Genomic DNA, 25,469 nt, shown 5'->3' on the forward strand with positions numbered 1-25,469 from the left:
AGTTACGTCAAGGTCCCACTAGAGCACAGTGTTATGTGGGGATGCGGGAAGTGTTTGGTTCTGTCTGTGGGGGGGGGGGGAAGGAGCATTATACAATGTTTTCTTTTGTAAAATGTCTTTATGAAACGAGAATGATACCTCTGCTCTTTATAATTCATTCACATGCTCCATGTTCACATTACAGTACCAAATTATTCCTAAGTTTTCCCCTTTTGTATATAGATGGTGATGAAAGTGAAGATGTTCAGCTACATGCAACTGCTTTGATTTTTTACATTCAGAATATTTTTCTATATGATATTACTGTAGAAATGTTGCAAATTTCTGTCTTATTTATTTGTGTACTGTGCTAGATTTTGAACTCAAGTGTAACAGTTTTGAAAACAGTATGCAAACATGTGCAGATTGGCTTGTAGTCTATGGCACATTAAGTGTTCGTGTCGAAGCGAGAAAAGAATTGATGTAATTTGACAGATGTCGTCACTGAATGCTCTTTGTGCCAAAGCAACGATAAATGATCCACAGTTCAGCCGCAGACACTGATGTCGTGCTCGCTGTGTGAAGAGTTTTGACCCAAAGTTTTGAGAAATGCGTCCTAGCGATTGTAAAAAAAATAAAAAATAATAATAATTAAAAAAAAAGAAAGTGTGACAGATGTGAAGGGGAGGATCAGGTGGCGTATCCTCTCTCCTCCTCCTCACCTGCTCAGGTAGAGAACGAGATGGGTCTCAGGGTCACAGTCTGGAGGAGCGAGGCAGCGGTCAGTGACCTCCTTCCGCTGATTGGTCACTCGAACCTTTAAACTTTAGACCATCAACATGATTTATTCGGTTCTCCTCGGGTTGGCCGTTTCTTGCTTACTTTTTCTGTACGTTCGTTTCCCGTACTTTACTCAGGACTTTATTTTCGCACTCAGAACGTTTAACGTCAGGAGGCTGGTGGCTCGGTTCGGCCGCGGAACGCCCTGCTACACGATTCTGGACCGGTTCGCGGACGCCGCGCGGAGTCACCCGCAGAAGCGCTTTCTCGTGTTCGAGGGCGAGCTTTTCTCTTACCGCGATGCTCGTGCACGTGGGTCAGGTCGTGGCGCTCTTTCACGGGAACGCGCCCCAGTACGTGTGGACGTGGCTCGCGCTCGCCAAACTCGCTTCTGAACACGAACCTCAGGAGTCGAGCTCTGCTGCACTGCTGCGACTGCTGCTGCGCCACGGCCCTCATCACTGATGCAGGTGAACACGAGCTTCAGTACCAGCAGAACCTGATCTATCACTCACTCACTCACTCACCACTCACTCACACACACACACACACACACACACACACACACACTCGCACACACTCACTCACTCACGCACGCACGCACGCACGCACGCACACACACACACACACACGCACACACACACACACACACACACACACACTCATCAATCAGATCAATCAATCAATCAATCAATCAATCTATAACCTTCAATCTCAAAGGATTTTTAAAGTTTTCGGATGTTTTGCCAAACTAACATGTTCTTTTCTGGTTAAAATGTACAATTGTTCTCATATGGATTCATTTGAAATTAATTCAGCGTCTACTTTTCTTCAGAATCAGTTTAACATCAGAATTTAAGAGGCATTAAAAAATGAGTGCAAATGATGCTATTAAATGAATGCAAATACAGTATGATGAAAAGGAACTTTATATAATTGTGGTGTCGGTTACTTTGACAAAATGCAATTCTTGCGAAAATTTGGAAACGCTTCTGATTGTAAATGTCATATAAATGCATGAATATACCGTGTGCATCAGAATGGGATGAAGGAGAGAGTTTTTCATTAAAAAAATTCTAAAAATAATCTAAATATTTCCCCAAAAATTAAATTGTTTAAATTAATCTAAAATAATTGTAGTTATTTTAAAGCAACACGAGTGTAAATCAATTCATATAGTTGAGTGATCCATTGACTCATTCAAAACTCAAATGTCTTACTCCGGCTTTGTTAAAAACGTTTAATTGCCGAGACAGAGATAAACAGACAGCATTGTGACTAAAATGTAACACACTTAATACTAGCATCTTGTTTGTTGAGCTGTTGTATAAAATCAGTTCATTTGCGATCATGCTGACATTCAGGAAAGCAACAGTCTTGTTAAAGTTAACGTTACTTAACCATCATGACATAAATATTATAAACAAAAACTCATACAGGACATTTTTGCCTCCATATCTTGAATTATATCATGATTGCCTGATTGCACTGAAAAACTTGCAAAAGTCCAATGCACTTGCAAAGTTACAAAATGTCAGCTCACACACCATTAAAACAACAGTTCAGTATTAGTACATGATGAATATCGCACAGCTCTAGCTCATTTACTTTCCCCATGCTAAGCTGTCCAGTGCTCCGCAGCGTCGTTTAATATTAAACCACAGCAACAGGTTATGATTAAACATAACGTTACCTGTCTGCGTTGAGATCACACAACCTTTCTATCCATTTCTCCTCAAATAGCCTGTCCACACTTCCAGTCTTCCTATCTTCGTGCTGCTAGAGATTCTAGAGAGTCCTGAGGCGTAACATTCAACTCAAAGAAATAAGCTATTTATTCTGCTTCAACTTAAAAATGAAATATTGCAGTGAACGAACTTTATTTAATTTTCAAAATAATGTTTTATTTTTTATTTTATATTATTGTTCAAATCATCAAGTGGGCCGGATTGGACACCTTTGTGGGCCGTATGTTTGACCCCTGCTCTATAGCATCTTGCGTGTGTGCAGATCTGGCTCTGGCGGTGTCCGAGGTTCTGCCGTCTCTGCGCATGCGCGGCGTGTCTGTGCTCCAGCTGGAATCGTCAATCTGTCAGCTGCGGTGCGCGGCGCGTCAGAAGAGGCTCCGCCCCTCAGCCTGAGGCGTGACGTCAGCATCCAGAGCCCCGCCCTCTACATCTACACCTCGGGTACCACAGGTGAGTCTCCGCTCTCTCTCAGGTGTGTGAGGCAGGTGCGACTCTTGCTCAGGTGTATCTGTGTGTTGCAGGTCTTCCTAAAGCGGCAGTGATCAACCACCACAGACTCTGGCTGACGTCGTTCCTGCAGCGCATGACAGGTGTGAGCTCCAGAGACGTCCTCTACATCTGCCTGCCCCTGTACCACAGCGCAGGCTTCCTCGCCGGCCTCACCGGAGCCATGGAGCGGGGTACGGCATCACAGTACACACTCGGGAGCGTCTGCTGGGCCGCACGTCTCTGGTTCTGCTGCATGTTCAGATCCTGCTGTCCTGTCATCCATCTGCAGGTCAAATGAAGTGGAAACCTGTTTGAAAGTCAAGATCAATCAATTCAGGACACATTTACAAAAAAAGGCTAATAGAAAATATGACAACAGAATCACCCATTTTTCATTTTATGACTTTTGCAATGAACTAATGAATAGATTTCTTTGAGGAGAGCATACAATTTATTGTTCATAAGCAGCAGATAATTGTACGTAATCAGTGCATGAATACACCAAAGCATTGGCAGTTTGACTGGATGTTTTGAGAAATTCAGTTGTTTTCACATCAGGTCCTTTTATTCACGTTTTTGTTAAACATCAACACTGCATCTGAGCTGCACGTCTCTGATTGAGTGATTAAAGTGGTTCATTCATCTGTGTCTGTGGTTTCAGGGATCACAGTGGTGCTGAGGAGGAAGTTTTCTGCGTCTCGGTTTTGGGACGACTGTCGGGAGCATGAGGTGACGGTCATCCAGTACATTGGAGAGGTCATGCGTTACCTGTGCAACACGCCCAAGGTGCACGCCTCTGTTCTGTGTGTGTGTGTGTGTGTGTGTGTGTGTCATCCCTAACACTGGAACACACTACATGACTTCAGATATCTGAAGAGGTTTTACAACACTAGGCATCATACACATTCGATGAATTTTGGACATGATGCACTAAACGGATCACACACTAAATTCTGAATACAAACTAATGCAGAAACTGCTGTGACGGGATGGATTCATTGTCCGTGCCCATCATACTACGGAAGCCCTTTTCCACCACTGAATAAAAAATAAAAAGGTAGTTGCAACTTTTTTTCTCACAATTTCGCCTTTTTTCTCAGAATTCTGACTGTTTTTCTCAGAATTGCATGATAGAATTATTAGACTAAGATTAGGAGTCTAATCCCCCACATTGTAGTTTCTATCCAAGTTACTACAAGACAAATACTACAAAACATCACCCTTCAAAAACTCACAAAGTTATATAAAGTTGCATTTGTCTTGTTTTATTTTTATTTAGTGGTGGAAACGGTCTTCCATAATCACACACTTCTTGATTTTCTATAAAATCGATCAACTCAAATCTGCAGACTGACGTTCATCCAGCCTTGAAAACAACTTCATTGCTGTATGTCACATCTACAGTCAATACTGACTGAAAATGAGTGAAAACACACAGAACAGAAGGATGGCCTTTGATTGTTGTGACAGTTTAAAGTGTGTGTGTGTAGAGCGAGCGTGACCGTGATCACCGTGTGCGTCTGGCTCTGGGGAACGGCTTCAGAGCGGAGACATGGGGGCAATTCCTGCGGCGCTTCGGGAACGTGCGCATCTGCGAGTGCTACGGAGCCACCGAGGGAAACATCGGATTCATCAACTACATCGGGAGAGTGACTGCCATCCACAAGGTCCACAATGCACTCATGGACTAACTATGATTGTAAGCGTGATTCTGCTCATGTGGATGTTGATGAACGTGTGTGTGTGTGTGTGCAGATGCTCATTCCTTTCACCTTCATTAAGTTTGATCCGGAGACGGAGGAGCCGGTGCGAGACCCCGCTGGGCTGTGTGTGGAGGTCGCGCAGGTAAAACCATCAGAAGTGATGCAGTGATGCCGGAGGAAACCCAGAACATCTGGAAACAACATGCATGATAATTAACTGTATTAAAGTGAACTGTGTTTGAGCGGCTGCTGTGTGTCTGTTTGCTGTTCAGGTGAAACCGGGCCGCTGGTGGCAAAGATCAATAAAATCGCTCCGTTCAGCGGCTACGCTAAAAACCATGCGCAGACGGAGAAGAAGAAGCTGAGGAACGTCTTTAAGAAAGGAGATCTGTACTTCAACACTGGAGATCTCATATTAGCCGACCGCGACGGCTTCCTTTACTTTCAGGACCGCATTGGAGACACGTTCCGGTGAGATTCAGTGAATGAAGAACACGGGTTAACCACATGTCAGCAAACCCAGCATTAGTAGACTGTCAGGTCAGGGTTAGTAGAGAAAGCTGACATGCACTGAAGTTATTTCTAGTCAGTCGAATGTGTGTCGAAGACCATCAGAATAAAGTGTGAGCAGATATTAAGCAGGCAGTCCATGAATACTGTAGTTGACATGGAGTTGTAAACAGTGTTGGAAAGTAACTAGATACATGTAACAAAGTTACGTTATTTAATTACAAAATAAATGTAATTATAATCAGTTACAGTTACTGAGAAAAAAATGTTACTTATGAAAATCTAAACGATTAAACGCTAAACGCTAAATCTGATTTTGTGGTGGCTGTGCTTTAAAATGAAATTATTATAATCGTAATTGAAGTTAAAGTTCTGAAGGATTTTGAAAGTCTGACAGTAATCAGTGTTGAGTTCTGCTGTAAGATTAATCCGGCCTGCTTTATGTGTTTTATGTGAAAATGATTAACATTTGAAAACATTCATTAGAAATTTAGAAAAGTAATTAAATGTAATCAGTTACATTACTTTATTAAAGTAATTGAAATAGTTACACTACTTCTTATATTTTAAATAGGGTAAGTTGTAATCTGTAACCTATTACATTTCCAAAGTGACCGTCCCAGCACTGATAGTAGAGCGTCTAAAGTGAACGCTCAGAATAAAGTGTTACCGCGTCGCACGCCAGTAATTCCTGCTTCTGGCCACGACTGAAGTGTCTGAGATGTCGCTCATGCTGGATTCTGTTGAAGCCGCAGCCGTCTACGGTGTGAAAGTACCAGGTCAGGATCTTCGGTGTTGATGGAGGAGCAGTGTTTGTCCGGTCGTCTCAGGTGTTTGATGTGTTTCTCTCAGGTCACGAGGGACGGATTGGGATGGCGGCTCTCAAGCTCACAGATGGGATGGAGTTTGACGGATCTGCCACATACAGACACATGAAGAACCTCCTGCCGGCGTACGCCAGACCACACTTCATCAGGATACAGGCACACACACACACACACACACACACACACATGCACACACACACACACACACACACACACACACACACACGCACACACACACACACACACGCACACACACACATGCACACGTGCACACACACACACACACACACACACACACACGCACACACACACACACACACACACACACACATGCACACGCACACACACACACACACACACACACACACACACACACACACACACACACACACACACACTGATGAGCTGTTGAAGCCTGCAGGAGTCAGTTCAGCTGTGATAATGAATGGAATTGTACAGTTGAGGAAGCACATCTATGGACTCGTGCCGATTATATACTAAACACACACACATCACTTTTATGGCTAACAGAACTCCATTCAGTTTCAGTGTGTGTATGTTTTGACCTCAGTGTGACCTGAGTGTGGTTTATTCCTCCGCAGGACGAGCTGGACGTGACGGGGACCTTCAAACAGGTCATCCGGAGTAAACTCTTCTTCCTGGACGAGTCGCAGCAGACGTTTGTGGCGATGACGCAGGAGCTTTACAGTTCCATCATGACCGGACACATGAGACTCTGACGAACACACAACCGGATTTATTCAGCTGGAAACAAAACCGTAAACCGAGATTATGATTTTAATACATTTAATACATAATATATCATGTTTACACATCTGCTCCTTCTTCTTATTATAATCGTACACGTTCGAATAACAGTGAAGTCCTCAAACTCTGAAACACTAGATGTCTGGAAAACATGCAACGCGAATGAAATCCAATATTACTGAAACTTAATATTATTTCTAATATTCAGTCAAAAAAGATTTTAAATAAATAAATGGTACACTAATACATTTTTTTAATTTTGCAGACTATTTTAATTTTTTTTTTCTACTTTGTATAATTACAAAGAACTTTTTAATTTAGAAAACATGTTTTTATAACATCACACTTCTTTATGTCATTGCAGCGTTTCATATACAGCATAAATGTATCTGTACACATGAAAATATAAAGCCACCTTTATCATTTATGAAGGGGATCATCATATTTGGGTAAATGTATAACATATCTTTATTGAGTTTTTTACAAAAACACATCATCCTTCCCCACAACTTACCCCAGACAGGTTAAATAACAAATAAATCAATCAATAATAATATTCCATAACTTCACACATCTAAAGCATCTTCAATATCTCCATTTTTAACAAAGTCTAAAAACACCTCCCAGATATAAAAAAAACAAAGGGTTTCTTTCTAATTACATATGTAAGTTTTTCAAGAGCCAAACATTTTCTTAAGTTTTTCAGCCATAATCCGATGGAAGGGCGATTGGTATTTTTCCAGCACAGGGCAATGGATCGTCTTGCTTATAACAGACACAAATCCACCAACTTTCTTTCTTTAGTGGGCAACGAGCAATCCTCTTCATACACACTCAATACACACAATACAGGACTTAGAGGAATTGGAGAGGAAGTAAATTGAGAAACATATTGAGTCACCGCTACCCAAAACGTCTGCACCTCCTCACATTCCCATACACAATGGTAAAATGTACCTTGAAATTTATTGCATTTAAAACACAGATCAGGGATATTAGGGTTAAATTTATTTAATCTTACTGGGGTTATATAAGTTCTCATTACCCAATTATATTGTAAGAGTCTCAACCGAGAGTTCAAAGTTTGTGTTTGTGCATTTAAACAAATTGTATTCCAATCATCTAGTGAAATATCCATACGTAGATCTCGAATCCATGCTTGCCTTTTATTTTCAGAGCTTTCTTTATGGTTTTCTCTTAATATGTTATATAACTGGGTAATCTGCCCTTTAATGTAGCAATCTTGCAATGTAAATGTTTCCAATATTGACATTGGGGGGAGTTGTGTAGAATTCTTTAAAGTTGCAAATACTTAAAAAAAGTGTTTCTGAGGTATGTGAAATTTCGTTACAAGATTATCAAATGACATTAATATATTGTCTTCATACAAATCTTTCAATCTAATCATGATCCTTTCCCCAGATGGGAGAAAAACGGGAAAGCATTGGGAGGTCTCCAAGATATTTATGGGCTTCGTTCCAGATTACAATGGTATTTTTTACAAATGGGTTATCTGTCCTTTTTTTTAGTTCTTTAAGTGCATCTAGTCGTATCTTCAGATAATTTAGCCATCAAAGGTTCATAATTAGCTGAACTAAGGAGGCTTATTTTAGGGGTTATTTTAATTCCTGGATAATCAAAACCATTTAGAGCATTTACAAATGGGTGGCTATATTTGGGTAAATGAAATAGTTTAAAAGGACCAGATTCCAGCTCTGGACAGTCATCATTTCATCAGGTGCATTATGGGATGCTTTAAACACACGTGAAGAGAGAGGAAGATGTTGTTCATATCATCTCACACATGTACAGAACTGATGTTCAGTCATTTCAGACATAGACCAGAAGCTTTTATTATCATGATGAGCACATGAAGATCTGCTACAGCAAAAATGTAAATGTTTTGTAACTTTACAGGCATGAATTATTTTTGTCTACATCAGGGATTACCAAACCTTTTGTCATCCTAAAATATTCACTTAAACTTCCCCTGAGATTCAGTGTTTCAGTCATTTAACAACACATTCACGGTTCTCTGATGACGCTTAATAGCCACAGGTACAGTAGTGTACTGCACTAACCTGCCCGTCTGAAAACATCCTGACGCTTGAGTCCTGGAGAAACTGTTCTACAGCTCTGTGTGTGTGTGTGTGTGTGTGTGTGTGTGTGTACGAGAGTATGCATGTGCATGAGTGTGTGTGTGTGTGTGTGTGTGTGCGAGAGTATGCATGTGCATGAGTGTGTGTGTGTGTGTGTGTGTGCATGTGTGTGTGTGTGTGTGTGTGTGTGAGAGTGTGAGTGTGAGTGTGAGTGTGAGTGTGAGTGTGTGTGTGTGTGTGTGTGTGTGTGTGTGTGTGTGTGTGTGTGTGTGTGTGTGTGTGTGTGTGTGTGTGTGAGTGTGAGTGTGCATGAATGTGTGTGTGTGTGTGTGTGTGTGTTTTTGTGAAAAGTCAGGACATAGATGTGTATAATGACAAAGGTATGGCAGGTATTACAAGCTGAAGGTAACATCTCAGGACATTGACCCATGTCCCCACTTTTCAAAACGCTTATAAATCACTCAGAATGAGGTTTTTTTGGGGAAAGTTGACATGCACAGTCTCCTGTAAGGGGTAGGTTTAGGTGTAGGGTTGGTGTAGGACAATAGCACATACAGTAAGTACAGTATAACAACCATTACGCCTATGAATGTCCCCACTTTTCACAAAAACAAACATGTGTGTGTGTGTGTGTGTGTGTGTGTGCGAGAGTGTGTGTGTGTGTACAAGAGTATGCATGTGTGAGAGTGTGCATGAGATTGAGTGTGTGTGTAAGAGTGTACAAGAGTATGAATATGTGAGTATGCATATGCAAAAGTGTGTACAAGTGTGTGTGTACAAGACTATGCATGTGTGAAAGTGTGTGGATAAGTGTGAGTGTGTGTATGTGTGTGCACAAGTACACAAGAGTGTGTAAGTTTGTGTATGGGCATGCGGGTGTGTGTGTGTGTTATTTGGTGGGCAGCGGGCTGGTCTCCAGAGGGAAGCAGTTGAAGCAGCTGGCTCTGCTGGTGACCCATCCTCGTCTGAAGGGCTGGTAGAGCTGCTGCATGCCGCACTGCGCCCACACCTGCGACAGACTGGGCACACTGTGGAACTTCAGCAGCCTCTTCTGCGCTCGGCGCTCCGGCCGCTCGGGGATCTGCTCCAGCGGGGCGTCTCTCTGCACTCTCTGGGGCGGGAGCTCGGCGCTGCAGCTCAGCGAGCGCGTGGCCCGTCTCTGGCCCTGCCGCACCAGACGCTCGTCGATCATGGGCTCCAGACGCATGCGGCTCAGCTCGTCCTCGCTCTGGTTGTCCTCGTCTGAGAGCACGCTGGACTGGCGCGAGAGAGCGCAGGAGTGCAGCACCTCTCTGGCCGTCTGCCGGATCAGGCTCCAGTCCCTCTGGACGTCCTGAGCGCTCGTGAACTGAGACGTCACGGTGAAGCGGATGATGAGTTTGTTCCCGATGGCGGCTGGAATCAGAAACATCTGCCCTGATTTAGTCAGTTTGCGCAGTAACTCCTGCGTCGCTCCGTTTCCAGCCTGAGAACAGATGGAACGTGTTGTGTGACCGGTGTGGATGTAAAGCAGCAGTATTTGGTAACACTTTATTTTGATAGTCTACTTTAGACTTTCTACTAACTATAAGCAACTACATATCAACTAATTCTCATTCATTTGCAACTACATGTCTACTAACTCTCAGAGCAGACTGTGAGGTTTAGGGTCAGTAGAAAAAGCTGACATTTACTTGCGAAGCTTCTCACAGTCAGTATGTTGTATGTTGTGGACCCATCAAAATAAAGCGTTACAAGATAATAAGCAGAGAGTCTACTAATACTCTAATGACTGCTAGTTGACATGTAGTTGCAAAGTTACTTACTCTTAGTAGAATGTCTAAAGTGGACTCTCGAAATAAAGTGTTACCCAGTATTTGAATATGTGATCAAAACCATCGACGGTAACTTGTCAACAAGTCGCACACTTTAGGGGTAAACAAGGTAGAAAAGGTGTATCTAAGGATGTGACTGTGTATAACAGCATCGCAAAATACGACTTGCTCAACTCAGCAATAAAAATTCTTAAAGGGATCATATGATGATGCTAAAAATAGCATTATTGTGTGTATTTGGTGTAATGCAATGTGTTTACGCAGTTTAAGGTTCAAAAAACACATTATTTTCCACATACCGTACATTATTGGGTAACACTTTAGAATACTTACTGCATAACTAATAAAGAATTATTGAAGAACTAACAGGTTCATTCATTAACGCTTAACTCACTTACTGTTAACTACTAAGGAAGATGTGTTAACTAATCAGGGTGTAATACAATTTTAAGTAACAGTTAGCTAATCAATAACTAATGTATTCTGTCATAACTATTATTAATTATCTACTAGTTAAGGTTCAAGAAAAATAACTATGAAGTAACTACTAATGAACAGTTACAGTAATAATCAGGCTGTGGCCCACAAATCAAGTACAGATAACCCAATAACATATTACTCCAGTGAAATTATAAGTAGGCTATTCATTCTCAAAATTATTTGAGTAAAAGTACAAAGTATTACTACAGTAGCAACTTTGTTACAGTCCACTACTACTATTATTAGCCTATAATGGAAATGAAATATGCATTTTGTTTGCTGCAAACCAAAAAGGACTCATTATTATCATTGTACATAAGTGTTTGCCTGTATGGTAATTAATTGCTTTGTGCGCATGTTCTGTAGGAAATCTGCTTCGGAAAGGAACCCCAACTCCACTGTCTTGCCATAACTATACAACTTACTACAGACACAGTACATGCTGTAAAATGATGTTTTGTTTATTTATTTACCGAATCACTGAGATGAAGCTGTTGGGTCATATTTGTGTTTTAGTTTATTAGTCGTGGGTAGTTTTTGTGTTGTGTTAACGCGGGCATCATTTCATCCTCTTCAGGAGAGGGAAGTTGCAGCACCGCTGAATTGGTGCATGTCTTTGGCGAAATACAGGTTTGTGTACATTTTATTTAATCTATATAATCATTACAATCTATTTATGTAAATCAATGTCAATTTATGCAAAACAACAGGTTCGCAGTGTCAGCTGCACATGCCTGTTCCGTTTTACGTGATGGCTTTTAAACGTTTCACTTCTGATTATAAAATGTTTGTTAAATTAGTTTAAATGTGGGCAGTATACATGTTAAAACGGAATAAAATACGCTGTATTAAGAAATGTTCTCATCTGAAATAAAGATTGTAAACAAGTCGTGTTGTGTATTTTACAAAGTTTGAGATTACTTTTATAGCTTTTTTGTTTGTGTGTGTGTAAGTTTGAGTCAAAATGATGTAGTAATTATTTACTAATAGGTTCACTTTAGAATACTGTTTCAGGTTTGAAGTAATTCCTGCGGAATTATCTAAGAATTCTTTATTAATTACTAAAAGGTTCACTATATTTCACTTTTCCTCAGTCCTTGCGTTACGTACAGGGACTGAATGAATGGTAATGTGGTATATGCCGAGGAGGCACACATACTGTACTGTATATAAAATATATAAACTAAGGTAAGTTATCGCATGGCACTGGAGACGTGGAGGGGTTCCTAGCAGAAGCTGATTTCTTACAAAACACTCAAAACAATTCACTACACAGGCAAAACCTCTATAAAACTGTGGGGCGTGTTTGAATGAGGCGTTTTAGGAAGGATATCTCTTTGGGTTTGAGACTTTAGTCTTTGCAACTTTACGGATCTTATATATGCACAAGTTTATAAAATTTCAAGTTTTCCTTTGGAGCCTTTGGCGTGTTTTAAGCTGTTTGTTATGGAGCGAATTTTGTGACAAAATTATGCAAACAAATCCAGCGTTTTGCAAATCAACACAATCTGCTTTGCAAAGAAATCTCGACTTTCAAACAAACGCAAAGTGATTTGCAAATGCAGCGGTATGGACAAATATATGTATCGTGTGTTACATCTGTGAGACTCATTTGCCTTTTTCTGAGGAAACGGCTTGATTTTCTCACACTCCCGAGACCCGAAACACCTGTTTAGAGCGGAGCACAGGTGAGTTTCTGTCTTACTGTCTCTATAATTAACCATTTAGATGCTTTCACAAAGCGACTCTACTACAGTGACAGTGGAATTCACAACACGTGCTGTAAAGTTATTAATACGATTGATTAGTTCAAACATCAGGAGTGACATGCTGAACATTTAACTGCAGTCTTTCTCTATAAAAACAGATCCGTCCTCCGAACCTCTTATCCTCTGTTGGATCGCGGGATATAGAATATACAGTATATTGATACAATTGTTCAACATTCAAAACAATGCAGGGGTATAACAATATATCATGTCACAATATAACACTAAAATGCAAATGTATTGTGGATAGCGACAATATTGTGTACCAAAAATGAAAGCGTTTTGAATTTTATTTTTACGTTAGGTCAAGATAGAGTTATTGTCATTCTGAGACATAGCCTCCAGTGGAGAGAAATGTTGTAGGCTTCCTCTGCAGTAAAAGTTTAAACAAGTATAAAACTACACATAGACAACCTACTGAAAGGAGTATGCTAATCTAATTATGCAAATAGGCTACTATAATCAAACTAGTTTAAGTTCAGGTGAGCTTTATTGTGATTCAGCTATATACATGTACTGAAACATAATCTAAACATTAATATCCCTTATGAAAATGAACCATGGTTTTACTAAATAAATACCATGGTACTTGTAGTAAAGCTGCCGTTATAGAAATGGTAACCTGCAAAAAAACATGGTTACCACACTTTTACTATAGTAAAACCAACTTTAAGTTTATTATCATATTTATGTTTATATATAACTAAAAGTGGCCTGTAAGGAGATATTTCATATTTCAACCAATTTACCGGCAGATTTTAGTCTGTTTGGAAAAATTCAACTAAAATTATGTAGTGTTTGGGGTCTCGGGGGACTGGCGTAACTTGACCGACAGCACCATCTGCTGTTTTTGGAAAAGAAAGTTGCTCAGTTGAATTTGTGAGAAAATCAAGCCGTTTCCTCAGAAAAAGGCAAATGAGTCTCACAGATGTAACACACGATACATATATTTGTCCATACCGCTGCATTTGCAAATCACTTTGCGTTTGTTTGAAAGTCGAGTTTCTTTGCAAAGCAGATTGTGTTGATTTGCAAAACGCTGGATTTGTTTGCATAATTTTGTCACAAAATTCGCTCCATAACAAACAGCTTAAAACACGCCAAAGGCTCCAAAGGAAAACTTGAAATCACATCATATATGACTCCTTTAAATCAATATATATTTACTTCAGATGCATCATGACACAAGATATGAAGTCTTGAAAATGAAGTGAGTTTATACTTAAAACAATAACAAATATCTGTGAATGGGCTCAGAAAAAAATTAACTCACTTCCAGTTTCTCAGAAAACCATTATATCTCATGTTACTGTATCTTAATGTAAGAATGTTTCAATATCTGCACAGAAACACTGATGAAGAACACGGCACATGAATAAAGCATCATTCAGAAACGGTGTCGTGTGTCGTCCTCTCATATCACCGCAGGGGTTTTTATGAGACACCTGATCAATAATCAATAAACAAGGTGTTTATTGTGTTATTCTGATGATTTCATGTGAGTATGGTGCTATTAGATTAGTTACTCGTAAGCAGAAGACGACCAGGCCGAGGTGCCGCTGCGCTGGGATCTGGAAGTTTGTGTCGTTTCTGACCAGAGACTCGAACAGCTTCGCCATCTCCACGCTCTGACATCACAGGAAACGCATCATCACAGACAGGAAACGGCAGCTTTAGCTTTGACTGTTCATGAAACCGATCGAACATAAACTGACACGTTGAGTTCAATGCTACTATTTGCCTTACGGTGATTTAAGAAATGACTTCTGCTGGAGTTTCATGAGACACACAGGATGATGTGATGATTTATTAAGAGTTTTGTAAAGATTATATTCCTCACGTGTCGAATGTGAGCCTGCAGGTTCTTCAGACCGAAGGAGCGCATCACAAACCACAGCTTCAGAGAGCGAAAGCGGCGGCTCAGAGAGATCTGCCAGTGCTGCAGGAGACGAGCGCTGATCAACAAACAGCAGGAAACAAACTGATGAACATTCGAACGAGTGCAACGGGACTCTACCATGAAGTCGGTGGCGTCTGAGTTCTCGTGTCTCAGGTAAAGCGGGTCGACGGTGAACGTCTCCTGGAGCTTCATCTTATTCTTCACCCTGCAGTTCAAACAAACGCTGAACTCGTCAGGTTCATTAACGCTTATTACTCAAGGATGCATTAAAAGTGACAGTAAAGACATTTATAACGTTACAGTAGATTTCTGTTTCAAATAAGTGTAGTCTTGGCGAACATAAGAGATTATGTGTAAATTCCTCCTTGTGGTCTATAATTTCCAACAGGAAAAATAAGTGTCTCTCACCAGAACGCCGTACAGTCGAAATGGACCATCATCCACTTGGATGGATTGAAGACGAATGAATCGGCAAACTCAATTCCATTTAGAAAATATCGCAGTTCAGGACACAGCAGAGCAGAACCTGCGTACGCCGCATCCACATGCAGCCAGAGACCCTCACGCACACCTACACACACACACACACACATAAACACACACATAAACACACACGTGCACACACACACACACACACACACACAAACACACACGTGCACACACACACACACACACACACATAAACACACACGTGCACACACACACACACATAAACACACGTGCACACACACAAAACACACACACACACACACACACACACACACACAACACACACACACACATAAACACACACGTGCACACACACAAAACACACACACACACACACACACACAGACACACACATAAACACGTACACACACACAAATAAACAAACATGCACACACACACACACACACACACACAAAGAGACACACACACACACAAAGACACACACACACAAAGACACACACACACACAAATAAACACACACACACACACACACACACACACACACACACACACACACACACACACACAAATAAACACACACACACACACACGCACGCACACACACACACACACACACACACACACACACACACACACACACACACAATCAGTATCATGGTAAATATGAGACACATTTCAGAAGCAGTGTTTGTTCTTTGGATCCAGCTTCACACACAGAGCAGCAGCAGAGTTCTTGAGTGCAAGAGAAGCTACAGAAGCGATGGTTTTTCAGAAGAGTTCCACGGCTCTGACTCATGACACTCACAGACGGGGCCGAGCTCATCCAGACGGTCAAACGAACACACACCGGTGGAGCCGAGCGTCGCACACAGCTGCAGGATACACACACACACACACACACTCAGTCACACAGAAGCACATTAATGAACTAAACGGCTGATTATCTGAGGCTCGTTCACCATCACAGGCACGAATCCTCTCCTGCGGTCCTCCTCGATGGCGCGCTGCAGAGTTTCTCCTCGCAGAGAAAATGCCTCGTCCGTCTCCAGGAATCTGATCTTCACCAGAGAGATCAGACCGGCCTTCTCCACAGACGAATGAGCCTACAGATCAAACACAACTTCACGATGAGCCACGACAATAATTCAGAAACAACATGATAAATCATCATCATACAGTCAAACCAAAACTTATTCAGACAGCAGATATAACTTTTGATATTTTTTTTACTAGTGGGTGCAGGACAGTATAAAGTTCCATAAAGTATCGCTTGGTAATTAGTTGAGCTGAATTGGTTTTATCTAATTGTGTTCTTAAATTTAACAGCTGACAGCTATTCAGCCCAATTCATTACATACCTTTCTATCAAAGTTATCTGATATTATCAAGATCAATTTGTTCTGACTCTGAGTTCTTCTCATATTTTATCTAAACTATAGTGAATAAACTGTGATGATGTGAGCAATGCTGAAGGTGTCTGAGTGTAACTCAGAGGAAAGTGAGCAGGTCGTGTGATTGCTGGTGAAGCACCTGGTCCGAGGCGTATGCGATCAGTCTGGCGTTTAGCACGGACTCGTCTGTGTCGGCGTGTGTGATCTCACTCTTCATCTGCAGGATTCGACCCTTCCTCGCGGCGAGCAGAGCGACCAGCGTACACTCACTGACCGTACTCTACACACACCAACCATTTACAGACATCACTGCTGTACAGCATCACACCCAACAAAACTCATCAGCAGCTGGCTGGGTAACGAAGATAAGAGCCAGCTTATTTCAGCACTTCATCTTACAAAACACAATCAGTGCTGGGGAGCAACTAGTGACATGAACCGGAACTACGTCATTTAAAAATAAATGTAACTGTAATCTGTTAGAGTTACTGAGAAAAAATGTGTAATTAAATTACAGTTGCTAAAATGTTAATGATTCCAAAAGAGGTTACATCTATATATTTTCACACACACACACACACACACACACACACACACGTTCAGATTTTCTTTCCCAAATTGCATTGACTGCTTTAAAATATGAGACACTAATGTTTCAGGAGTTTAGGACACAGAATAGAACACATGCTTATTTCATAACTGTTTCATTTCCATTGGGTTTATGCATATGCTTTTTATATTTTTAAGATCATCTGTTTTTTTCCAAGGCATTGTTAGATATCAGTGTTTCCTGTGATAACTATGCAAAGATTTGATTTCGAGAACAGTATCATAGCTATTAAACTATATCTTGTAATGAAGTCTGATTTTGTGCTGGCTGTGCTGTAAAATTTAATTAATATGATCTTAATTAAAGAGTTGAAGGATTTCGAAAGTCTGACAGTAATCAGTGTTGAGTTCTACTGTAAGATTAATCCTACGTAGTTTAAATGTTTGAAAATAATGAATACATTCATTAGAATTTTAGAAAAGTAATCAAATTGAATCAGTTACATTACTTTAATAAAGTAATTGAAATAGTTACACTACTTCTTACATTTTAAATAGGGTAACTTGTAATCTGTAACCTATTACATTTCCACACCTGAACATGGAGACGACTCGAGCTGGTTTACGAAACGTGTTTTGAATCAGAATGCAAGCAGACTTACTGTACGTGCTGCACATTAGTCACTAGTCTCATCTGATTCAGGATCAGTCAGCTTGACATACAGGACGAAATGACTCCGGGATGTCCAGGTCATTATGGGGTGGTCAGTAACGCTAGTTTTGTGTGGTTGAGTTGTGTTTTATACCTGCAGGATTCCTCCTCCGTTGCTCTGTGGATGATGGTGTAAATAATGATCTGGCAACCCGAGCGCTTTACACAACCAGTCCAACACACACATCTCCAGCTCAGTGCACGCTGGACTAGAGGCCTGCAGAACACACACACACACACACACACACACACTGTTCAACATGAGGCATAAGGCTGATACAGAGAGCGTTGTGTGTGTGTGTGTGTACAGTATACAGAGCTGGGTAGTAACTGATTACATGTAATATGGATTACGTAATCAGATTCCAAAAATTAAGTACTTGTATTTAGATTAAATTACATTTTAAAATACTCGGAATCAGACTAGTTACTTTTTATTGATTACATGATTACATATCCACACGATAGCAATAAATAGTTTAGTGGACATTCACACAAAGACCAGTCACTAGTCCAGTGACTATAATTACACAGAAAACTTTGACCACTGGATTTACAAAAATCATTTAAATTTTATGACGTGTTTTCTCAGCATTTCAACATTGCATCAACTACTGGTGAACACATTAATTTTTATTTGAATTATCATTCATTGTGTTATTTAATCACGTATTACTATGACTTTGGAAGACTTGTGTCTAACATGAACAAATTAATGTTATTCTTTATTTAGCACCGTGACAAAATTGTATATATTTTCTTTTTCTTTGCATTTTTATATCAATATGGTACAAAATCATTCTATTTAAATCAATGAGAAAAACTAAATAGGTCAAAAGTAACCTAAAAGTAATCAAAAAGTATTCTGATTATACAGTCAAACCAAAAATTATTCAGACACCAGATACAGTATAACTTTTGATATTTTTTTACTAGCGGGTGCTGGACACTATAGTTCATTTATGTAAGTGAGGATAGCAAAATAAAGTAAACTGCGACACATTATATCCAAAAATTCTTCATACAGTGCACTACCAGTAAAACTGATAAAAAATAAAAATAAAAGATAAAAATTATTTTGCTTGTGTTTTTTCTTGAATTGCTAATACAACCTTTTTACACCACAGACTGAACAAAATTAATCAAAATGAAGCATTGATTGGTAATTGGTTGAGCTAATTTGGTATTATCTAATGTTGTACTTAAATTTAACAGCTGACAGCTATTCAAACGAATTCATTACATACCTTTCTATCAAAGTTATCTGACATTATCAAGATCAATTTGTTCTGACGCAGTTTAACTCTGAGTTCTTCTCATATTTTATTACCATTTTCTAAACTATTGTGAATAAACTGTGATAATGTGAGAAATACTGAAGGTGTCTGAATAAATTTTGGTTTGACTGTATTACCTAAAATGTGTAATTGAATGGATTACGTTACTAACAACAATTTTCATCATGTAATTTGGAATCAGCAAAGGAAAGTAATCTACCCAGCTCTGTGTGTATATGTGCATGTGCGTGTGTGTGTGTGTGTGTGTGTGTGTGTGTGTGTATTTACCCAGGTGAAGCCGAGGCAGTTGATGGCGTCTGCCAGCATGTCTCCCAGCAGAGACGGCCATGAGGTGAGCGCAGGGAAATACGCATGCATGTGAGGACTCTGCCAATGAACGACCTACAGACAGAAAGACAGAGAGACAGAGAGACAGGAGCATTACAGCATACAGGGGTTCACCAGGACTCCAGGATGGATGGACAGATATAGACGGATGGATGGACAGATGGACAGATAGACAGACGGATGGACAGATACAGACAGACGGATGGATGGACAGATATAGACAGATGGATGGACAGATACATATAGACAGTCAGACGGATGGACAGATACAGACAGACACAGACGGACGGATGGACAGATACAGACAGACGGATGGACAGATACAGACAGTCAGACAGATGGACAGATACAGACAGTCAGACGGATGGACAGATACAGACAGTCAGACATATGGACAGATATAGTCAGACGTATGGACAGATATAGACAGACGGATGGACAGATATAGTCAGACGGATGGACAGATATAGTCAGACGGATGGACAGATATAGTCAGATACAGACGGACGGATGGACAGATATAGACAGACGGATGGATGGACAGATATAGACAGACGGAAGGACGGATAGATATAGTTAGATGGATGGACAGATATAGACAGACGGATGGACAGATACAGACAGATGGATGGACAGATATAGTCAGATATACACAGACGGATGGACAGATATAGTCAGATATACAGACGGATGGACAGATGCAGACGGACAGATGGACAGATACAGACAGACAGACGGATGGACAGATACAGTCAGACGTATGGACAGATATAGACAGACGGATGGACAGATATAGTCAGACGGATGGACAGATATAGTCAGATATACACAGACGGATGGACAGATATAGTAAGATATACAGACGGATGAACAGATACAGTCAGATGGATGGACAGATATAGTCAGGCGGATGGATGGACAGATATAGTCAGATATAGTCAGACGGATGGACAGATACAGACGGACAGATGGACAGATACAGACAGACAGATGGATGGAAAGATATAGTCAGACGGATGAACAGATACAGTCAGATGGATGGACAGATATAGTCAGACGGATGGATGGACAGATATAGTCAGATATAGTCAGACGGATGGACAGATACAGACGGACAGATGGACAGATACAGACAGACAGATGGATGGAAAGATATAGTCAGACGGATGGACAGATACAGACGGACAGATGGACAGATACAGACAGACGGACAGATGGACAGATACAGACAGTCAGACGGATGGACAGATACAGACAGTCAGACGGATGGACAGATACAGACAGTCAGACGGATGGACAGATACAGACAGTCAGACGGATGGACAGATATATTCAGATACAGACGGACGGATGGACAGATATAGACAGACGGATGGATGGACAGATATAGACAGACGGAAGGACGGATAGATATAGTTAGATGGATGGACAGATGTAGACAGACGGATGGACAGATACAGACAGATGGATGGACAGATATAGTCAGATATACACAGACGGATGGACAGATATAGTCAGATATACACAGACGGATGGACAGATACAGACAGATGGATGGACAGATATAGTCAGATACAGACGGATGGACAGATATAGTCAGATATACACAGATGGATGGACAGATATAGTCAGATATACAGACGGATGGACAGATGCAGACGGACAGATGGACAGATACAGACAGACAGACGGATGGACAGATACAGTCAGACGTATGGACAGATATAGTCAGATATACACAGACGGATGGACAGATATAGTAAGATATACAGACGGATGAACAGATACAGTCAGATGGATGGACAGATATAGTCAGATATAGTCAGACGGATGGACAGATACAGACGGACAGATGGACAGATACAGACAGACAGATGGATGGAAAGATATAGTCAGACGGATGGACAGATACAGACAGACGGACAGATGGACAGATATAGTCAGACGGATGGACAGATACAGACAGACAGACGGATGGACAGATACAGACAGACAGACGGATGGACAGATATAGACAGACAGATGGACAGATATAGACAGACAGATGGACAGATATAGTCAGACGGATGGACAGATACAGACAGTCAGACGGATGGACAGATACAGACAGACAGACGGATGGACAGATATAGACAGACAGACGGATTGACAGATATAGTCAGATACAGTCAGACAGATGGACAGATACAGACAGATGGATGGACAGATACAGTCAGACGGATGGACAGATACAGATGGATGGCCAGATATTGACAGATGGATGGACAGACCCCGGGCAGGATGATGTTCTCCACATCCTTCATGATGCTGCTCCAGTCCTCCGGCTCAAACGGAGCGCTGCTGGGCAGAAGAGGACGCATGAAACCCGGCTGAACGTCTGGAACGACCCGCCGCTCACGGATCCGTGTGAGATACTGCTGGATAAAATCCACCATCTCCTTCCCTACACACACACACACACACACACACATAACAGAGGAAACAAGAGTGCAAACACTGTGAGAAGTTTACTTTAAATCATTGCCAATACAAGAAGACTGAACAACATTTGAGGAAAGTTAAAACAACAACAGATGAAGAGCACAGACACACAGATATTACAGCAGAACGTATATGTGAACATATATGTGAGCACAGAAGCAGTCATAAGCAGCACAGGTATATTTGAAGCAATAGCCAACAATACATTGTATGGGTCAAAATGATACATTTTTCTTTTATGCCAAAAATCATCAGGATATTAAGTAAAGATCATGTTCCATGAAGATATTTTATCATTTTCCTACCATAAATATATCAAAACTTAATTTTTGATTAGTAATATGCATTGCTAAGAACTTCATTTGAACAACTTTAAAGGTGATTTTCTCAATATTTAGATTTTTTTGCACCCTCAGATTCCAGATTTTCAAATAGTTGTATCTCAGACAAATATTGTCCGATCCTAACAAACCATACATCAATGGAAAGATTATTTATTCAGAAAATTGAAAATTGGTTTTGTGGTCCAGGGTCACATATATGAAATCTATTTAATGCAATAAAATAACCTTAAAATACTTCAGAAGATGACAACCAATACAAACATTTTAAAGTGATTAAAATGTCCACATATTCAGAAAGTAAGAGTGATAGAAACCGTCGGTCAATTATGTACAAATCAAGAGCTTTTTAACTAAACCGCGTAGGCTGTATAAGATCAGCTGTGTCCTGTAAAACTATATAAAAACTCATTCATGTAGTTCAGTTCTAGAAGACACGTATCATCCAGATCGTTACCTCTCATCAGGTATTCCTGCGCCTGCATCACGTCTGTCAGAGGAAGAGAAGATCCGTGCTTTGAGCCGCTTCAGATCTCCATCCGCTCTTATATCTGCTGCTGACCGAGCCGCCCACGACGCCAACACTCCAACTACACAAAGACACGCTTTGATTCAGAGCAGCCCTGATACGGCATGAATCAAAAAACAATGTGTGTTTGAAGAGCTAAGAATATTTCCAATACTGTAATACAATGCAATACACAGACACCTCAGATGATGCCAAGCCTCAAACAGCATACAAAACTACCAAATTTTGCTATAAATTTAATCCCAACATATAATCATTGCAGTTAATTGTGTTCACCGTTTGTTTGATTACGTCTTTAACTAACTTCAGGATTTTACTGTACATTTCAGCCATATGGACATCAACTTGAGATAGTCACCACTGATAAGCTACTACTTAATATAATGTAGAATTTTAAAATAGAAACTTAAATCTTCTGTAAAGCTGCTTTGCAATGATTTGTAGAGTGAAAAGCGCTATACAAATAAACTTGAATTGAATTGAACACCGGAGATGCTGGAATACTGCTGCTGGCTCAGACTGTAACACCCCTTTACTGTGCATTCATTCAGCTTTAGCTGTGATATAATCTACCGTCTAGATGTGAATCAGCAGATCAGTGCCGGAGAGACGCTCAGATCCTCCTCAAAGAAACCAAATCACTGCCGTCGTTTAAAAATAAGAATCTTTATGACAGAAATCCTGGAAAATGCATCACAAACAGCGAGCAGGAGGAAACTATAAACATGCTGATTATCAGTGAGGAAAACGAGTCTTACAGAGTCTGATGATGAAGGATTCGATCAGATGTGACCTGCAGTTCAAACACACTGTAAAAAAATCAAAAGGTGAGAAAACTTAAAAGTTTAAGGCAACCAGCTTCAGGAGATTTTTGAGTTTTCTCAACTTTTTGTGGTATTAACTGAAAGCAACATGTTGAGAAAACTCAAAACTCTTCTGAAGCTGGTTGCCTTAAACTTTTAAGTTTTCTCAACTTTTGATTTTTTACTGTGCATCATGGAATCTGACATTACTACGCAATTAAACATCCTCGTTCAGGTTCTGAGGGGCTTTTGTCTCTTTATTCAAAGGCTGGTGAAGGGTACCGGTGATGTGGGTCAGAATCGAACCCGTGTCAGCCACATGAGCACCACAGCTGAGGCGCTTTATGGGGAGAACTGAAGGAAATGAATGATAACAATCCAGTCACAGAAGCGGATGGCGCTGATGTCCGGCGTGTTTTCACGCAGCTTTCTTGGCGCTCTGCCGTGTGATGGCCTCCAGCTTCTGTCTGTACGCCTCCGCCTCCTGCTCCTTCTTCAGGAACTGCTGTCTGTATTTCTGCGCCTCGCGGTTCGCCTCCTCCAGCTGCTTCAGAAGAGCCACTTTCTCCTGTTGCACACACAGTGTCACGTGTGTTATATGCTCATGACTGCTTTGATTAATTTGATGAAAAATGTTATTTTCATTGATGCATTAGAGACTTGCATTGCATTTAAGTACACGTCTGTGAGCCTGCAGCACAGAAGCAGTCATAAGCAGCACAGGTATATTTGTAGCAATAGCCAACAATACATTGTATGGGTCAAAATTATACATGTTTCTTTTATGCCAAAAATCATCAGGATATTAAGTAAAGATCATGTTCCATGAAGATATTTTGTAAAATTCCTACCGTAAATATATCAAAACTTTTTGATTAGTAATATGCATTGCTAAGAACTTCATTTGAACAACTTTAAAGGTGATTTTCTCAATATTTTGTTTTTTTTGCACCCTCAGATTCCAGATTTTCAAATAGTTGTATCTCAGACAAATATTGTCCTATCCTAACAACAATTTGTGGTCCAGGATCACATTTGATCTCGCATTCCCTGGGAATCAAACCCATGACAGTGGTGTTGCGAGCGGCATGTTGTCCTGTTTGAGTTACAGGAATGTTATGGAAAGCATGTTATTGCACACATCAGAAACAAGTTGATGAGAGGAACTGTGGGACGTGTGTCTGTACCTGGAAGTCCTCCAGCGACAGCGTCTGCTGGATCTGAACATCTTGTGTTTCTGTCATCTGATCGTCATCTTCCTCCTTCACACGCTGACGTTTAACACACGGCTCCTCGCTGATCACCGTCTCCTCTGCCACCTCTGTGTCCGACACCGTCAGCACTGCAGGAACACACACACACACACACGTTTGTTTTTGTGAAAAGTGGGGACATCCCATAGGCGTAATGGTTTTTATACTGTACTTACTGTATGTGCTATTGTCCTACACCAACCCTACACCTAAACCTACCCCTTACAGGAGACTGTGCATGTTGGAAATACTCCAAGTCAATCATCATTGCCATGTTGGACTCGTATATTTACAGAATGCTCAAGTAAAGAATTTGCTTCTAAGTATGAATTATTAGGTGCTACTCAGGATATGATTACTCTTACCGGTCACCTGGATGTTAACGTGCATCTTAGTGTTTTCAACAATAATTGCTCCAATATCTTAAACACTATTGCTCCATTAAAGATGAAAAAACACAAACATGATT

At 40.6% G+C, this 25,469-nt stretch overlaps 3 protein-coding genes across 11 annotated transcripts in view; 1 reads left to right on the forward strand and 2 right to left on the reverse strand.

Annotated features, from left to right (window-relative positions):
• The first annotated feature begins 818 nt into the window (after positions 1 to 818).
• Positions 819 to 6,873, forward strand: slc27a2a (solute carrier family 27 member 2a). Its single transcript, XM_058751646.1, is given in 13 exon segments — positions 819 to 1,072; positions 1,074 to 1,145; positions 1,147 to 1,229; positions 2,770 to 2,832; positions 2,835 to 2,957; positions 3,029 to 3,187; positions 3,658 to 3,782; positions 4,487 to 4,663; positions 4,752 to 4,839; positions 4,969 to 5,187; positions 5,908 to 5,988; positions 6,062 to 6,192; positions 6,639 to 6,873. Coding segments are annotated over 13 exon segments (1,713 nt in total). The 3' UTR covers positions 6,777 to 6,873.
• A 2,180-nt stretch (positions 6,874 to 9,053) lies between these two features.
• hdc (histidine decarboxylase) lies at positions 9,054 to 23,847 on the reverse strand. 5 transcript variants are annotated; one of them, XM_058750894.1, is made up of 14 exons: positions 23,703 to 23,828; positions 23,518 to 23,585; positions 22,873 to 23,005; positions 21,864 to 22,036; positions 19,534 to 19,647; positions 18,063 to 18,185; positions 16,847 to 16,987; positions 16,276 to 16,419; positions 16,122 to 16,188; positions 15,275 to 15,437; positions 14,984 to 15,071; positions 14,807 to 14,905; positions 14,493 to 14,594; positions 9,054 to 10,368 (listed from the first exon to the last, which is right to left on the reverse strand). In XM_058750894.1, exons 3-14 carry the CDS (start codon positions 22,898 to 22,900, stop codon positions 9,793 to 9,795), a joined length of 1,818 nt encoding a protein of 605 aa, XP_058606877.1. In that variant the 5' UTR covers positions 22,901 to 23,005; positions 23,518 to 23,585; positions 23,703 to 23,828; the 3' UTR covers positions 9,054 to 9,792. The 5 variants fall into 5 exon arrangements, with proteins under 5 accessions (XP_058606877.1, XP_058606875.1, XP_058606876.1 ...); XM_058750892.1 differs by having other exon boundaries at positions 23,518 to 23,847; XM_058750893.1 differs by having other exon boundaries at positions 22,873 to 23,585; positions 23,703 to 23,827.
• An 80-nt stretch (positions 23,848 to 23,927) lies between these two features.
• The window catches only part of gabpb1 (GA binding protein transcription factor subunit beta 1), a 12,891-nt gene continuing 11,349 nt past the window's right edge, over positions 23,928 to 25,469 (reverse strand). For 3 of the 5 annotated variants that reach the window (XM_058750901.1, XM_058750899.1, XM_058750900.1), the window contains exons 7-8: positions 24,935 to 25,089; positions 23,928 to 24,315 (exon numbers count right to left, since the gene is read on the reverse strand). In XM_058750901.1, the coding sequence (XP_058606884.1) occupies positions 24,166 to 24,315; positions 24,935 to 25,089 (305 nt within the window). In that variant the 3' untranslated portion in view covers positions 23,928 to 24,165. The remainder of the gene's footprint in view (positions 24,316 to 24,934; positions 25,090 to 25,469) is intronic. The other 2 variants (XM_058750898.1, XM_058750897.1) reach the window with 1 other exon arrangement.

This window comes from Onychostoma macrolepis, chromosome 18 (genome assembly GCF_012432095.1).
Source record: "Onychostoma macrolepis isolate SWU-2019 chromosome 18, ASM1243209v1, whole genome shotgun sequence".
NCBI classification, from domain to species: Eukaryota; Metazoa; Chordata; class Actinopteri; order Cypriniformes; family Cyprinidae; genus Onychostoma; species Onychostoma macrolepis.

Coding starts and splice junctions, on each gene's coding strand:
- hdc (XM_058750892.1), bottom strand. CDS start 22,900: ATGCAGGCGCAGGAATACCTGATGAGAG. Junction 16,988..18,062: donor ACGGAGGAGGAATCCTGCAG/GTATAAAACACA, acceptor TGGTGTGTGTAG/AGTACGGTCAGTGAGTGTAC. Junction 14,906..14,983: donor CAGACGCCACCGACTTCATG/GTAGAGTCCCGT, acceptor CGTCTCCTGCAG/CACTGGCAGATCTCTCTGAG.